The 17,054-nt window shown below is 39.7% G+C and overlaps 1 protein-coding gene across 5 annotated transcripts in view; it reads left to right on the plus strand.

The window, feature by feature from the left end:
- The window catches only part of SH3KBP1 (SH3 domain containing kinase binding protein 1), a 222,135-nt gene that overhangs the window by 145,722 nt on the left and 59,359 nt on the right, over positions 1 to 17,054 (plus strand). For all 5 annotated transcript variants that reach the window (XM_049834875.1, XM_049834877.1, XM_049834878.1 and 2 more), the window contains one exon: positions 11,988 to 12,063. In XM_049834875.1, coding sequence (XP_049690832.1) covers positions 11,988 to 12,063 — 76 coding nt within the window. The remainder of the gene's footprint in view (positions 1 to 11,987; positions 12,064 to 17,054) is intronic.

A 17,054-nucleotide genomic window follows, 5' to 3' on the forward strand; every position in this document is an offset into this window, starting at 1 on the left:
GAAGACTAAATAAAGCAGCGAAAAAAGACGACTTATCTGCTCCCCAAAATACTTAACTTTCACTACAAAAGCATATTCTAGCACTGCAAATCCGCAACTTGAGGAAGAAGGAAAATGAGCCTGTTCATACAGCTCATTTTGATGCACATGCTTTCAGTGCTTTGAGAGGAGGCAGTTGGGAGCGTGCTGTGTGGGATTCATTCTGTATCTGCTTTTTTTATTTAATTTGCTAAAGCATTTTTACTCATCAGTGATTCTAATATGTCTTGCTCCATTTGTTTCAGCAGCATCTGCCTAATCTAAACTCTTACATTGACTTTCTCACCATTAACCTTTTAGGAAGGCAGATTTTTAGTTCATTAATGGTTTGAAATAGCCTGACAGCATCAAACGTCAGGATTCCAAATTTTACAGAAATACGAATGTTATAAGGTGTGTGAGTTAAGACACATGGGTTTCTCTCCTGTCCAGCACATCAAGCATTCTGGTAGAAAGAAGCCTCTCTACTGTCCTCCCTGCCCAGAATTTGAAATTCTAAGAACTTGTCAAAATATGAAGTTACAACAGCTTTAGAGTCTGAACTCGCCTGCCGGTAGAACAGGTTTAACTGTGGAGAAGAGTGATGTAAAAGCAAAGTGTGCGCTCTCCTGCTCTCCAAGCTACCCAAAGTGTTAATGGAAATGATGTCTTACTGTTCATACTCATGTTTTTCTTTCTACTCCCTTTTCCATCCAAGACGTTAAAAAAGAAATTTGCATTGCATATTTTACCTACTTACTTCTTTGAATGTTATTTGAGATAGCACATATTTCTCTGGTGACTTGCATAATGCTAATGAAGATATTCTTCATCTGTGGTTTGTAGACTGCTGGTGGTCTGCTCAACACCTGGTAGTTTTAGTGCATGGATAGCCGGATGGGACATTTGGTGCTGGCTCAGGTCGTTTCGTAATGGAGCTCAACAGCTGGAAGCAAGAACTAAAGTAATTTTCCATTTAAGCAGTTCTGAAATCGCTGAGGACATGTTTTGTAGTTGTAAATGGGAAGTTAGGAATCTGTGAAACAGTCTCTCTAATTAGATGTCTTCCCCACTATGAAGGTTTGAGACTCTACTTTTAATGCAAAAATATAAATTACATGAATGTGGAGGATATAAACAGTTACAGCTCAGCATAAACATCAATATCATTACTGAGGAAGCACTATGAATTCATACACTGAAATATTGAAACATTGTGCCTCTGAAGACATCTTAAATCTATAGCAGTTTCTCAGGGAAAGTCAGAGATAGTTAAAGCCTTTTCAGACTGCTTGCCAGAATCGAATTTATTCGGGGGGTTGGTAAGTTGTTATGAGCGCTTCACCGATAGTGTTGCAGTAGATATGGTAGACGTAGTGCACCTTACAGCTCAGAAAAAGTCCGAGATGGCTAAAGAGGAAATGCAAATATGTATTTCTGTATTGTGGGTTTGTCTTTTTCATACAATAGCTGACTGTCAATACAGTGTTTGCTTTTTATAATCTTTTAGACTCATAGTGGGTTTCTCTGCTTCTGTGATAACTACAAAAGATGGCCCAGGAAAGCAGACTTGCATATGCCGTAAAGCATTTTTTGGCTCAGAAATTTCTGCATTGGAAATTTCTGTAGTGGCCTACAAATCAGAGGATTTAAATGAACCTGTAGGAGTTACTGCTTTATAATTTTCAAGACTTTTCTAATTATTTTCTCTTATATCTTTGTTCTCCCTATGGTTGCGCTTTCCTTTTAACTGAAAAACTTAGTTTCTCTGATAATGTTTGGGGGGAGAGAGGATTTGGAGTAATCCTTTGAAGTTTCCCTTGTGTTATACCTTAGGGTTTTTTGTCACCTTGCTTTGCTTAGATTTTCTTTCCGAAATGTATTGTATTCAATATTTCACTTCCGTACGTTAAGGAATGATATTTTCAGGAAATTGGAAGATCCTGAGACACCTGTAGTTCAGGTGAGAACCGTGCCTGGGCTGGTATCGTGCCTCCAAACAGGGGTCAATACTGGAAGCCTGGGGAAGAATGGGAGAACAGAGTAAGCATACAGAGAAATTCTTGCAGTGAGCCTTCATGGCCTCTAGTCATTGTGAACTTTGTGTTTAATAACCCTAATGGATTTTTTTTCTCCTCATCAGCTCGAGTGGTCGCGTTTTCATTACACGGAACATGTTACGTCTGTAACTCCTGTGAAAGAGTTCCACTCAGCTGGGTCACACACTGTGGGAAGGAGTTGCCTCCCTTTGTTTTGAATGTGGTACCTGCTAATTTCATCTGACAGCCCTTAATTTTTAGTACTGGTAGAGATAATGAGTGAGTCCTCCCTAGCTACCTTCTCAGTGCCCCACCTGATTTTTATAGACTTGTGTTAAATCACCCCTGTGCATCTTTTTCCCCAGAAGGAGGAATCTGTTTCATAGGTTTGATCATTCTTGGTGGCTTTGTCTTTTCCAGTTCCTTTGGGGACTGAGGTGGGTTATGTGTGAGGGGGAAAGGAGGAGAGAGCTGCACACAATGATCTAGGTGTTGGATGGATTTATACAGCGTTTCGATAGTGCTTTCCATTGCTCCTTATTGCTTTCCAAAGTATTAACAGCTGTGTGTTTCAAAGCCCATCATTTCTGTCTCAAGATAGGAGTTTTCCTTCAAATGTGTCATTTTACTTCTATCTGAACTGAGTTTCTGTCTTTCCCCTTTTCTGGATCATCTGTGAACATGTGGAAAACAAGAGCCTTGATCTAGATCCCTGGGGGACTCCACTGGTCATCATGACGAAATCCTGCCTTTTGTTTCCTGTCTTTTAATCAGTTACTTATCCAAGTTAATCTTTTTTTAAAAGGATGAACAATAAATTCTTTTTAATCTCAGTTTTTAGTGTGCACTTAGGTCACAGTTTCAATCTTCAGGAGCCAGGACCAGCAACATTTTATTTGTGTGTTTTAATGAAAATTGCTGTGAATTGGCCATGCAAAGCAGAAAAGGTTATACTGGACTTGCATAAAGACAGCATTGTACTGCTCTAACACCAGTATTTATTGATTAGATAGCTGGGTTTATAGATTTATTGACAGACCGAGAGATAGATAGATAAATATGGGGAGAGAGAGAGAGGGGGGGAGAGAGAGAGATAAAGACAGATCTATAGGTAGATTAGCTGGCTGCTGTCCAGGCAGATAATACGCATGGACTACACAACTAAAATATTTAAAAATAGCAAGTATCATGGGATTCCACTGACTGAATTTAGATGTCTATGATGTTGCTAGTACTCAAGGTTTCTTCACAGTCTGTAGACTAGAAGTCATTATTAGGACGTGACCTTTCTTATTCCAAAGGAGAAGGCCAGATGAATTACATGCTAAAAGGGCTATTTACCTCCAGTAACAGAAGGGAAGCCTGAAGCCACTGGCCCATATGTGCACATCTGGCTTATAGCTGATGTTTAAGTGAAATGAACTCCATCTTGAAGAACTACTTCAGAATGACAACATATTGTCGTTTTACATCTCAGTGACAGAACCAGCTGAATGCCATTGTGCTGAGAAGTATAACCAGATTACATGTAAAACATGATAGACTCACATGTAGTTATAACACAGCAGAAGTGAAGGTCTGCGTGAAACCCTAAATTTTAACATTTCCTAGCTTTTGAATGGCTAAGTAAGAAATAGTGCTAAATGATCATTAAAATAGTAAGTAATTGTGAATAACATATTAAATAGATAAAATTTGATTAATACAAGATAAAAACAATAATATAAGTTTAATTGCAGCACCTAGTGCTTTCTCCTAAAAAAATTCCACACCTGGAAAACATACCAAAGAAATTACTACTCTGACCTTTGCTTCTTATTCATTGTCCCTTTTTCTTTTAAAGAACTTTTTCTTGAAAACAAATCAGACATTCAGTTGTTGCTATCAAATAAAATGTGAAGGAGTAACAAACTCCAAGCCATCAAGGAATGTCAGCATACATTGATTAAATCACCCTGGCCTTGCTTTCTCCCTCCCTTTTCTGCTGTATGTAATCCTTCATAGTGGTATGCCAAAGGTAGTACAGGCTTGCCATTTTGTCTTTATTTTGCCATGAAGTTTCAGAACCACATAAATTGTTCCTTGTCTACCCTGGTAAGTGATTTTCTAGGTCTTCTCTGAACATGATTTCCAAATACTTTTTGAGGTAATTAAGTAAAGCACCAGTAACTTCTTTTTATTAAATATTTCAGAAATAACAGTTATTTTGAAAAATAAAATAGTTTTTATTTAAAACAAATATGACTATTCCTTAAGTATTCAAAGCATTTTTTCTTAGACTTGATGTAGCTTAAGCAGTTTAACTGATGACAAGAGGTAGTTCTGCTTCTTTTTTTCAATTATAAAAAGAAGTGCATCATCAGAAGAATAATCATCAGTGATGAATCAGAAAACAAAGCCCCAGCAAAATCATGTTTTGTTCTAAAATTTCCCTTGTTTGGGGACCTCTGTGCTGTTTCCTTTGCTTTGTTTACTTTCTTGCTTGTCTGTTTGGATTCCAGTGCCGTGACAATGGATGACAGATACAGCAATTGTAAGATGCTCTGACATTCAGTACTCTATTTCTAGGGCACCAAGTGAACTGAGTGTGGTGTAATGTAATCACAACCTGTTTACCATTCTCTGGAATGAGAATTAGAGTATTGTAGTAGGATTTAGACTGACATGCTATTTTTGTTGTCATTCCCCCCCGCCCCCCTTTTTTTGCATTCAAGAAGTAACTTTTGTATTTGGTAAAAAACATATCAGTTTCTCTGCGAATATGCGAAAACATTTTTCTCCCAGATACCTTTAATTTTTCTGCATATGCATCCTGATTCCAAAAGCCTTTAAAATTCAAGGAGGATGTACTTGTTGACTACTTGAACGTTGCTTTCCTCTAAAGCAGTGCTGGTGTAGTAGCCAGTTCCCGGAGGACTGATATTCATAAAGAGTTGCGAGGCCTCCACCTCTTCACTGTTGACTTCAGACAACTTGTCTGCTGTGTCCAGACTTGTTAATTGTGGCAAGAGTCATGCCGATGGCTGAAATTATGTCAATTTTCAAGGAGTTCTGTGGGATGAAGGCTTCGCTCTGTTGCTTTGTAAGACAAGGATTTTATCTGGAGGGACATCTTTTATTTAGAGATTTGATGATTTTGTCAAGACAGAGAGAATTCAGGTGCCAGTGGTTCATATGCCTTTCGTAGCACCTAAATACAGGGTTTCATAACCTTGCTGTAGAAGGGTAAAACCTTTCACAGGTAAAGTCTTTTTCAAAAGAAAAGAAGCATTTATATCTTTATGAAGATACGCTATAATTCAGAAGGCCTATGTTCATCCAAGTCCAAAAGTCATGTAGTGTAGACATCAGTAGGAAAAACTGCACTTAAGTCTGCTGGAGTATGGACTAAGTATGAAAGTGTGTTATTTTCAGATTGTCCAGTAGAAGGTTATATAGCTTGACTATGTGCAAAGAAACTGTCATTTGAAATTTAAAAATACTTTAATTGCTTTGTTGTCTGCATTCTGTGAAATATTTGCCAAACGTCCCATTAAAACATCCCATGTGGATGTGTGCCACATCTGATCCTGTGGTCAGGGTGCCCATTCTTTATGGAAGTATCATCTGCTATGTAGAGCTGAGTACTTCGGTGTGGTTTGTATTTGATCTTTTGAATGTTGTAAAGACCAGCACTACTGCAACCTTTCCTTTGGTTGCCCTGAGCATGGTCAAAATGCAGTATGCTGGCCCCAGGAATCATTAAACCATACTGTAGAAGTGCTCACCATGCTTTCCCAGTGAGCTTAAGCTGGTATGAATGAGCGCTGCAGCTGAGAGTTGCGCCTTACCCCTATGACCATAAATTTTCCTGCCTGAGTTCTACCCCAATGTTTGTGCAGCCGGTTAGCGAAGCAGATAACTCTCTTTTGTTCTTCCTTCCCTTCTGCAATACTTTTTAACACGGATCAATTCCCTCCTTTTTCCCCTTGCAGATAGGCTAACGTCATGGCAGAGGGGAGGAGTGGTGGCAGGAATCGGCGCCCGAGGCTGGCTCCCCGGGGACACGGCCACCGTTGGTGGGTGGGCTCGGGCAGCCACCGCGCTGTTCCCTCTCTCTTGCTCACAGCAAGTGAATTATGAGACACCTGTGAGACACCAATTCTAGAATCATAAAATCATAGAACGGTTTGGGTTGGAAGGGACTAGCATGATCGTCTAGTTCCAGCCCCTGCCATGGGCAGGGACACCTTCCACTAGCCCAGGCTGCTCAAAGCCCCGTTGCGAGACGTCCCGTCTCTCTGCTCATACTCAGACTAAACTAGGAGCAGGAGAATGAAAAGGATTTTGCTTGCCTGTGCTTGCGACGGTCTGGTTGTAATTGAGGACTTGATGAACACTCGTTTCCTGTCCCATTTGTTCACCTAACCTAGTTTTAAGGAAACTACCTGCGTTATGGTGGGAACCTCTTCGCAGATGATGTCAGTAGAAATGCGTGCAGCTTGGGCAACTGGGGCTCTCTATATTAGCTGGGCGTGCATTGGGCAGATGTACCTATCTAGTTGGTATTAAAAAACATTAATAATAGTAGTTCAGGAGCATATGGATGGTATTTCTACCAAAGCACAGCTGGGTAGAAAGTAGCTACAGAGGAACAAGCTATTTTAGATGACTGAGGCAATCAAATGTGCAGGCAGGTGCTTAATCACACTTTCCCTAAAGAATTGTTGTTTTCTCTGTAAAGGTTCCTTAAAATTCCCATCAGCCTCTTTGAAGTGCCATGTGGTGACCCATTAGGAAAGGTGTTAGCTCTGTCCTTTTGGGAAACCCCAGGATAACAATACTTGATCATGCTGTCACAGAAAGTACTTTATGTGGAGTTGAATGTTGGTATCACGGGAAAAACTGAAATCCTGGACATTTCTCTTATTTTGTCTCTGACAGAGTAAGGGCATTTTGACATCTGAAAGCCTTTGGGGTTTTTATACTTGGGCTCTTTCAATTTTTTAATTATTTTTTTTTTTAATTTAAGGTATACCAGGTAGGATGGATAAAGGACTTGATGATGTTCCTTAAGTACTTGAAGCATATTAGAACAAAGAAATTAATTTGGCTCCCCCCTCACAACACCAGCATTATACATGGTCAATGAGAAGCTTGTTTATGTTTCTGTTCATCCAGAGCTGGAAGAATCTAGTAACTGTTTCTGCTTCTTTGTGAAAAAATGTTCTCAGTTACAAAATGGACTGTCAAAAAATACATTAAAGAACAGAGCTTTTATCTTGTCACTAATAGTGGCCTTGGATTTGCATGTAAACCTATAGATGAAAAAAGTCTCATGCTTATAAGCAACATTCAAAAATACTAGTTGAATGTTAAAAGGAAGCATTGTGGTCAAAGAAATACAGCACATTTTTTCCCCTGACCTAATCATTGAGGTTTTCTGAAATTCTAAAAGTTCTCAAGATAAGTAACTGTCTTTTCCTCCCCTGTATAAGATGTCAGTGCATATTGTTCTATTTTCACTGTTCAAACTGACAAATGATGTTAAGCTTAAAATAGTTAGTGTTTCCAGCTCATACAGCTCATTTTTGTGAATTCTTTAATGTCTGATGTATTCTCTAGGGATATCTTCATGGAGCTACATTTCAAGTAGCAGTTCCAAAATATTTTATCTAGCGTAAAGACCTCAATTCACTTTCCAGAATAAATACTGATGCTGAGTAAATCTTTTTTTCCTGTTTCGTGAGTAAATAAGCTGTTGCTTCGAGAAGCCTGTATTTGTTAAAGGAGAGTAAAAGGATAAGTATGTTCCTTCAGTGTAAAGAAGTATAACAAAATCTTCGGTATGGACCTAGCTGGTGCACAACTGACAATTCAATGTGAATTTTCAGATGAAATATTCTAGAAACACAAGACTGGAATAACATAAGTAAATAGACAACTCAGTTTTCAGCAACAACAGAAAACCCTGAAATACAACTTTAAAATATCCTGAAGGAGGAAACTGGATTACCAGTCTGCTTTTCTTCCTCTGGTCAGGGTTGAATAGTTGTAGGGAAGGGCCGTAGTGCCCTCAAGTGAGAAAATGTATACTGCCCAGTACGTGCTCTGCTTCTCTTGTGCTCTTCTCTGCTGTTACAGGGATTGCAGTTGAACCAGAATACATAAATGAAAGGAAATGAGACTGTTTAGATTGTACCGTGACCTCATTCACACAACTTTGTGTGCCACCTCAAACACTTTTGTAATCACTGTTAACTCAGTATCAGAGGAAACTGGTCTGCAGTGGTAGGGACTTGCAGCGTACCAAACCATCATCGAGGGCTCTTCTGCTAACAGAACCTATTATTTAATGCTAGACTACCCTTCTGTTGGCTTCATAACACCAAGCATTAATACTGGCAGGTTGCTGCTAAATCTGTCTCATGCCTCTGAATATCTGTACACCAAATCATGGTCATTATTCATGCTTTTATCAGCTGTTTCTGCAGTAAGAGGGCACTTCATCCCCTTTCATCTTTAGGATTCACTTGTCAGGTGATTAGGGGGATTTGTGTCTGACAGCTAAATAATCTAATTATACTCGCCTTGCAGAAATAGTGGGATCAAGATTCTGCCTGTTTTGTTGATATGTTCTGTTGTGTGTTGGGAGTCAACCGGAGCTTGGAGTCAGGAAGCATGAACTCTACTTCCACCATATGTTTCTTGTGTGATGGGACTAAGCAAGTCAGAGTAGTGTCTGCAGAGTAATGTAAGTGGAACAAGGCTGACTGCCATCAACTAGAAATGAGATTCATGGTAATCAGCATACTGGAGGACGGTAGAGGGAAACTGAAATGGTACTCTTCAGAAGTGTCTCTGAACCACCAGGCTAGAGATACAAAGGCAGAGGAGGATATGCTAGCTACCCTTTTTGCGGGTGCTCAAACCATTCTGCAGCCAAGAATTCAAGACATAAAGGGCCAGAGAGAAAATGCAGAACTTCACTTATCTTTGCAGCCTGGCAATTAGGACACTGCTGGGAGGGCGTCATCATGGGCATTCTGGTTCACGCTGTATGTGACCTTTTATTGTAAACATTATTGACAAAATGATAGAGTTGGGTAAATGGAGAGAGAGAGTTCATGCTGGGAGATGTCAGTTGATGCTGGCAGGGTTGAGGATCCTGCTCTTGCATTTGGAGTGTCTAAATTCCCCAAAAGTCCTTCAAGTTTTAAGTCATTTTTTGTGCCTCTGTCCCAAAGGGGTAAGATCTGCTTGCTTCTTGGGAATATTGAGCCTGATAGGTAGGAATGAATCGGGTAAGACTAAGTACTGTGAAAGCTGGAGCTGTACGTCGGTATTTTGCAGCATAGATCATTGTGTCTAGAAGGGCTTGGACGACATTTTCTTCTGAATTGACCTTATTATGTAAAGGAAGAACAGAGGAGGAGAAATAATTGTATTGAAATCTTCAGTTCAACACAATTAGAGTGTTCTTTGCTCCCATGTTTCGTTTTTTAGAAGTGAAGAAGGTTTTGGTAAATTATGCTGGGCCTTCAACTGCAGAAGAGACCAAACTACCCTATAGTAACTAGTCCCTGAAAAGAAAAGTCTATGTCATGGAGATGTGTGTTGGATCAGCAAGAATTTAAGTTGGGCTTGCTTGGTTCTCCTAGCCACTAGTAACTTTGGTAGATACTTGACATGTATGAGAGTATGAGTGACGTAGAACAGTTGGTGAGTCAGAAGGGGAGTTTCTGGCTCATATGGGAGGAGATCTGTCTGTCTTCCATTTCTCTTGTCAGAAAAATTGGTAACTGTGATAATACTACTCGACCTGGGACTCCCAGCATGCAGATCTTAGCTTATACTTGAGGTTTTATCCTGTTAAAGCAGAACCATCAGACTTAACAGATCACAGAGGATTCAGTGTCTCTTAGAGTGAGGAAAGTTTATCTTGCATGTTTCCTAATGAACAAATGGGTACTATATTAAGTTTCATGGAGGTGTTCTAGGAATGTTTTCCATGCAAATGTGTGGATCAGTATAGACTAATTGTAAACATAAAGAAATCGGAATTTTAAAAGAATCTCCTTTAGTACGTTTTTACAGGAAGAATAAAACTTTTTGGCAGCGCAGGTCTACCTGAAACAGATTCGCATGGCTTATCCATTTTCTTTCTTTTTTACTGTCAGTGGTGCTTGCGTCACCCCTGTAAGTCCTTGAGTGCAGTCCCCTTACAATTAAAGAATACCAGTTCCACTTGTCTTCTCCTCTTCCTGTCCCATAACAAATTCCGGTGTCCCTCCTCACTGGAGTGGGTTCTGTGCAACCCTCATTTAAATTAGTTGAATTACAACTTTCTGTGTCCTCCTCGTAGATATAAACATTCCTTCCTCTACTCACCGCGGTATTTTGGGACAGCTTCGCTTGTTCCGCAGTAAATGATCTTTAGATGTTGTAGGTCACTGATCTTTCAGCGCCTTCCGTGTGCTGCACCCAGTTGTGCACTGCTCTTCATCTATCGGTAGACCTGTCAGGAGTCCAGTTTCTTGTTTCTGTGCTCAGGCTATTTCTCTATGTGCAAAAAGAGTCATGTCTTCAGCCACTTTGCTCCCTGGGCTTTTTACCATCTCTCCTGAACAAATTGCAATTCATGCAAAGACTGCTTTCTGACCTGTCTCCTAGCTCCCAGCGGAAGAACAGCCTTGTTTGGGTGGTATTCTCTTTTCTGTTCCCAAGGAGTCACTTGGTTCCCCGCGCTGATTTATTCACCTGCACATTCATTCTGAACAAGCAGATGAATGAATGTTTTCAAGCATTGCACTTGCATCTGCTATAAATTAAGAAATTACATTGCAGCTTGCCCTTCCCACTGGGATACACTAGTTCCTTCCTCTTTGCCCATGATTCTTTTGCTGTGATTTTTAGCTTGTTAAATTTTAGCTTGCTGTGCGTTTATCTGGGTTTTGGTTTCATGTCATAGGATCAATGATTCATGTATGATAAAGCAATTAGCAAATGCTTTCCTTTAATTAATTGTTCTTGAATAACAATTTCATCTTTAAAAAAAGAAAAACTTCCCTAAATTAAAGTTTTGGGATATTCCTCTAGTACGCATTTCTTTCTGAGGTAAATAGCAGTGCAGTTTAGAGGATGTGCTCTCATCATTTTGCAAACCATTTTATGAAGCAGAACTGTGTGAATAAAGGTTTGATCATGAACGAGCATGTACTGAGATGTGCAGCTATCTTGAACTGCTCTGTTTGCCTTTGAACCAAAAGCTGTCTTCCCAGTCTCACTTTCATCTTGAAGGTATTCTGTTTTTTTTAATCTGTGACTGCCGAGTAGCTTCAAATTCTTCATTACATCTCTTCCAGTACAATTTTCACTGCTTTCCAGATAGATCTTTACCGTACCTTTCTGAGGCTGATTATTGCTTATTGTAGTACTCCTCTGTAAATTAGTTAATTTTGCTCAAAAGAAATAAAAATGAGAACCATTTAAAGAGTTGTTGTCAACTTAAAAATCACACTTAGTGTAGAATGACTGAAATGAATACTCCTTGTATGGACAGAAGGGGGATTACCCCCCTCCCCCTCCTTCTTTTGGTTTTACTTTTGGTACTGAATAGCACCTTTCCTTAAGTAATTTCATCATATATGCAGTCCACCAGTGAAATTTCTGTGAGTCTTCCCTGAAACTGTGTTAAGGGGTTATTGTTTAAAAATGTTAGTAAACATTTTTTTAATGGGAAAATTTGAGAATCACGTTTTTATGAATTCTATATCATTAAAAAAACCCCAGACCTAACAAAAACCCGACAGACAAACCTAAGTCTTTGCCTCTGCTTCTTTACTGTCCTTTTTCTACTCCTATATTTTCTATTTCTGTTACAATTTTTTATGTTGTCCAACTTTTAACTGAACCTGCAAATTTTAAAGGAGAATAATTATTTTTTTTCAGAGTGTTGGGAAGAAATTACCTCCAGCCACAGCAACTCAGGAGCCAACAAAAATAGAAGTGGACAGCAGAACAAAAAGTAGGTTTCATAGTTTTTTCATCTTTGCACTTCATGCTATTAAGCCTCTTAAAAGCAAGCTGAACACTTTTCCCTGGTTTTGGCTAAAAGAGTGTCCTGTATATACGAAAGAAGAGGATGCAGATAGTTATATTTAGGATAAACTTTGAGTAGGCGGTACATAGAATGCTTTGTTTCACAGAATCCTCTGAATTCTTTTTGCCCTGTTAATCCTACCTTGAGTTTTCTGCCACCAAAAATCAAATTAAATTACGTGATCAGCTTTCAGCCTTGAGGGTACTTCGGAATTAATCAGAGTTGAATAAGATCCAACTTCAGGCTGTAACTTGTAGGTAGGTCATAGAAAAATATCTCTGGTTGTGAGTGACCTTGCTTTTTTCCTCTTTTTTTCTTTTTTTGTGTAGCAGAAATAATTGGTGTGAGTGGTATAGTTTGTATGGAAAATGAACAGTGTCCAACTTCAGTACTGTTTGCATCATTTCAATGCTTAGTAAACAAAAAGCAATATTTGTATCTTCTAGGCAGGTCTAAGTGCTGTTCTAGGGAGGCATATGCAACTAGCTTACCAAATAATTTAGGTATATATTCTCAATCTTTTGATTTTATTTCTATAAAGTTACAACTAAACTTTATGGATTCCGGTAGAAAAGAATAAGAAGGAAAAGAACATAGCCATGCCTTAGTAAAGAAATTGAGTATAATATAAACTGTTGAGTTTTTAAGTCCTGCACAGTCCTTCTCCTTCCTTTTACATAGTTAGCAGGTAACGTTTTGTCTCAGAACTGAAGCACATACAGACATAGGAAGGCAAGCATCTGGAGGAGAACAGGGGCTATCTGAGAACGGCGTATGCTTACAACCTGTTTTACCACGTTTTCAGCTCCGAGCTGCAAAAGCAGCTTAGAACAACTTTTAGTGAGTTATTGTCCATTAGCTGCACCACACTAACTGACTCGCGGCATTCTCTTCTCTTGTTCCCCTTGTGACACGAGGCTGTTAAAGGGAAGTACTGCAAGAACTCAATTGCCCTGAGGAAATGAGAACTCGAAATACTGAGAAATGAGCAAACTGGTAATGTAGAGCAGGGCTCCTGAATGAATGTGTTTGGAATTACCTTTCCCAACCTGCAGCTTGAGCAGGTTACGCTGACCGGAGTGGAGGTGCCATCAGAAGGGGTGGTCCCACGGGCTTTCCTAACCCTTGTGTGGTAAGCCAGGCTGGGAGACAGCTGCCTCGTTCCACGTCAGCTCGTACTTCTGACAGCTGAAACTGCATCCCAGGGTACTGGGGTTTCATACTTTTACCATTTACAAACAAATGTGGAAACCTTATGAACAGTGGTTGGAGAACTGTACCTTCTACAGTGGCACACTGAGCTCTGGTTGACAGAGACACTTCTCCATCAACGCTTCTGGGCTCTAGTTGGTCCTTTCACCTTGTTTTTTAATTTCCCTTGGATACACCTTTTTGGTCAGAAAATCCCTCTTCTGTTGCTATCTGTTTTCACCACGGTTGTGTGCAAACGTCATTCAACATCCCTTTTGCCAGAACCAATGAGAAGGATGGTCTACTTATTTGTGCAGTATCTTCGCATGTTCTATGAATTTTACCTAAACTTTATTATTTAGGACTTTTTCTCTTTCCTGGAATCTCTGGGGCCTCAGTAGAATTTTTGGCATCTCTGTTCTTGCTTGGGAAAGAGAAGCACATGTATAGGAAGGTCTGATATAATGTAATTATATATAATTGTCTTAGCCTCAAATGGTGTCACAGGAGATACTTTCCAATCAGTTGAAGCTGTCTTCATTTAAATTGAAAAACTTTCCAGTGAACGTGAAACATACTTCAGTCTGGTTTGGGTTTTGATATAGACAGAGGAATATTTTTTTCATAATACAGTTAAACGTCTGATAGTGAGACCTGAGGAGTACCATCAGAGTCTGGCATATGACTGTGATTTATCTAGTATTTGTCATTTCTCCAAAATCTAATTTTTGCGTTCTCCTAAAAACCTACCACAAACAAGCTTGAAAAAGCGTTGAATCCAGGGCAGTTGGCAGTCTCAGAAAACTGATGAATGTCCTAATCACAGTGTTCAGCATAAAAGTATCATTCCACCTTGGACCTCAGGTACTTTCACTTTTGCCTGGGATGGTAGGGTCCCAGTCTTCCTTGGAGTCTTTAATTGCTGAACAGAACAGATACTGTGCCATTCTCCAAAGAAGCAGCAAGAAACAGAAGATCCATAGATTCAGCTCAGTATGGAGAGGGGACTTTTGGCTATGTGATTTAGATTCCCTTGGGATTACTGCTGGACATGTATGCTGCAAGCAAGAGAGAGGTTACGTTGCTAGAGGAATAATGCAGTTTTTCATCTTCCACCTACTTTTTTCTGTGACTGATGCTGTTATTCCTTAGTCTCAACTGGACAAAAAATGCAGTTCTACTGTGAAAGAGCCTGCTCAGAGAGGAAATGGAGAGCGGTAGCATCTTCCCTCTCTGCCCGGAGGGGCTTCAGCATGGAGTGATGGTTGCTGACTCTTCCCACGTCTTGATTTGAGTCTGCTTTTTTCCTATAGCTTTTCTGGTGTGGTAGGGCAGTGATTTGCAGCAAGGCACTTGATGCGCTTACCATTTGCTCTTAGGACATGCAAGGTGGCCTGAGTTCTGCAATGGGGTGTGTTGGTTGGAGCAAAAGACAGAGCAGTATGTTTTATAGATGCATCTCCCAATAATATGCTATGTAAATCTCCCTAAGAAGTGCTCTTAAGATTTTGGGGGATAAAAGATTTTGGGGGATAAATGGATGACTCTTCAAGGCAAAAGAGGACATTTTGTTCAAAGGGAGAGCACACTGAAAGCACAAATTCTTACAGAGCTTGAGCGGACCCTTGGAAAACATCACTAACCTTTCAGGAATGACGGAATGCATCTTTGAAGAGAAGAGGGGAGAGCTGTTTGGTTTAGGTTTGTGGGTGGCTAGGCTTACAGGGGAATTATTCTGCTGTAGAATTTCCATCTCTCTCATGTAGCTGGGATGGCATATGCACGCGTGTGTGTTTATAATTCTATCTTGGGGGTGAGATATATTGGTTTTTCTATGAAGTACCTTGCTTTTAGTTTAAGTGGCTTGCAGTGGGAGGGCTATATTGTAGGAAATATATATAAATTTTTAAGTAGCTCTGTTGGATTCTAAAATTCAGCAAAGCAAAAAGATCTACAGTGACTGAGACGGCTATTGCAGATTACTGAGATTGCAAAAACGGAGTATAAATAAGCAGACAACAAAACAGCAAAGGCAATAAGTCACAGAATGCACTGACCACAGCACTTAATTTGATTACTCCACTCACTATTTACAATTTGTGTTAACCTATTGCATAATGGGAATACCAAAATCCTAGCAAGCAACTAATGTTTTTGCATGATGGTAGAAGGTGTAAGGAGTAGCTGAATCTAGATTAATGGGGCCCTAATTAGTTCTGTTTCTTTTTTTTTTTTTTATGAGGTGGTGGTTTGACAGTTTGAATCTCATGAAGTTCTGTGAAAATATTCACTATTACAATCCATTTATGAGTCTTGAGTATGGCAGTTAATAGTTTTGTTGAACGTAGTGTTTGGGTTTTTTCAACTGGTTTGTGGTTTTGGTAACAATGATGTAATTTTTCACTAGATTTTGTACATTTTATTCCATTTCAGGAACATTTTATGAGTGATAGTTAAAGAGAGGAAGCTTAAGCTCAAAGAATACTACTTTAATGCTGCTTCTTTTCTTTCTTCATATTACTGTTTGTGTCCATATTGATTGGTGTATGATTTAGACTTCATCAAGGGGGAAATATTTAAGCCTCAAAAATCAACTGGACAGGTTTGTTGTTTGTTTTACTAATAAATAAATAAATAAATAACCAATTTCTTAAAAGTTAGAAGGGTGACTCCAGCCCAGTGGTTACATTCCCTGACATGGAAGAAATCTTGCTGTGGGGTTGGACAGTTCTTACCTAACAAAAAAGAAGCAGCATCAGATGTGAGAGGAGGAAATTGTGTCATCCTGGCCTAAGAGGAAAAGCAAATTCCAGAGTCACTGTCCCCTGTGAAATTTAAGCTTGAACATATGTTTGTCTGTGGACTGCTGTCTTGAATGTCACAGCTCATCCTTAGAGTCTGGCAGGAGAACAAATAGAAGAGGCGTGCTTTTAAAGTGAACGGGGTCCACTGGTGCAGTAAATGGAATTTGCTCAGTTCTGGTTTGAACAGAATAATATTTAACCAGTTTCTCAAAATGCAAACAAATGAATTTACCTACTACAGTACTGCAGAATCCCAAGTCATATAGAAGGTCTATACATTGAAACCAGTGCTTTACCCTGTCATCATAAATACATATTGAGCCGCTGAATTCCGTGGGTGAAATACAGTGCTTGTAGCAGCCTAGATAATGAAGCAGCTGTATTCTTAGGAAGGCTCTGTCTTGCTATTGTTCTCCCTCTTTGAGGCAATGATTTTCTGGGGGGCTTGAGACTGTATCAAATAAGCTGCATTTTGAACTCAGGACAGACTGTGGGGCATAAGGTGCTGAACAGAGATGCATGTTAACTACCCCCTGTAAAACATGCAGTTCTTTTTAGAGGATAGCCCCTTTATGGTCTTTAGGATGAGACTTTTTCCTCAATCAAGTATGGGCAGTGACAGACCACATGATAAATATCTAGTTCTTTGCAGCTGCTTTTCCTTCCAACTTGTGGTGGGATGACCCTGGCTGGACACCAGGTGCCCACCAAAGCCACTCTATCACTGCCCCCCTCAACTGGACAGGGAGAGACAATATAACGAAAGGCTCGTGGGTCGAGATGAGGGAGAGATCACTCACCAATTACCATCACAGGCAAAAGAGACTTGACTTGGGGAAATTAGTTTCATTTATTACCAATCAAATCAGAGTAGGATAATGAGAAATAAAACCAAATCTTAAAACACCTTCCTCCCACCTC

Source organism: Accipiter gentilis, chromosome 32, assembly GCF_929443795.1.
Source record: "Accipiter gentilis chromosome 32, bAccGen1.1, whole genome shotgun sequence".
Lineage (NCBI taxonomy): Eukaryota > Metazoa > Chordata > Aves > Accipitriformes > Accipitridae > Astur > Astur gentilis.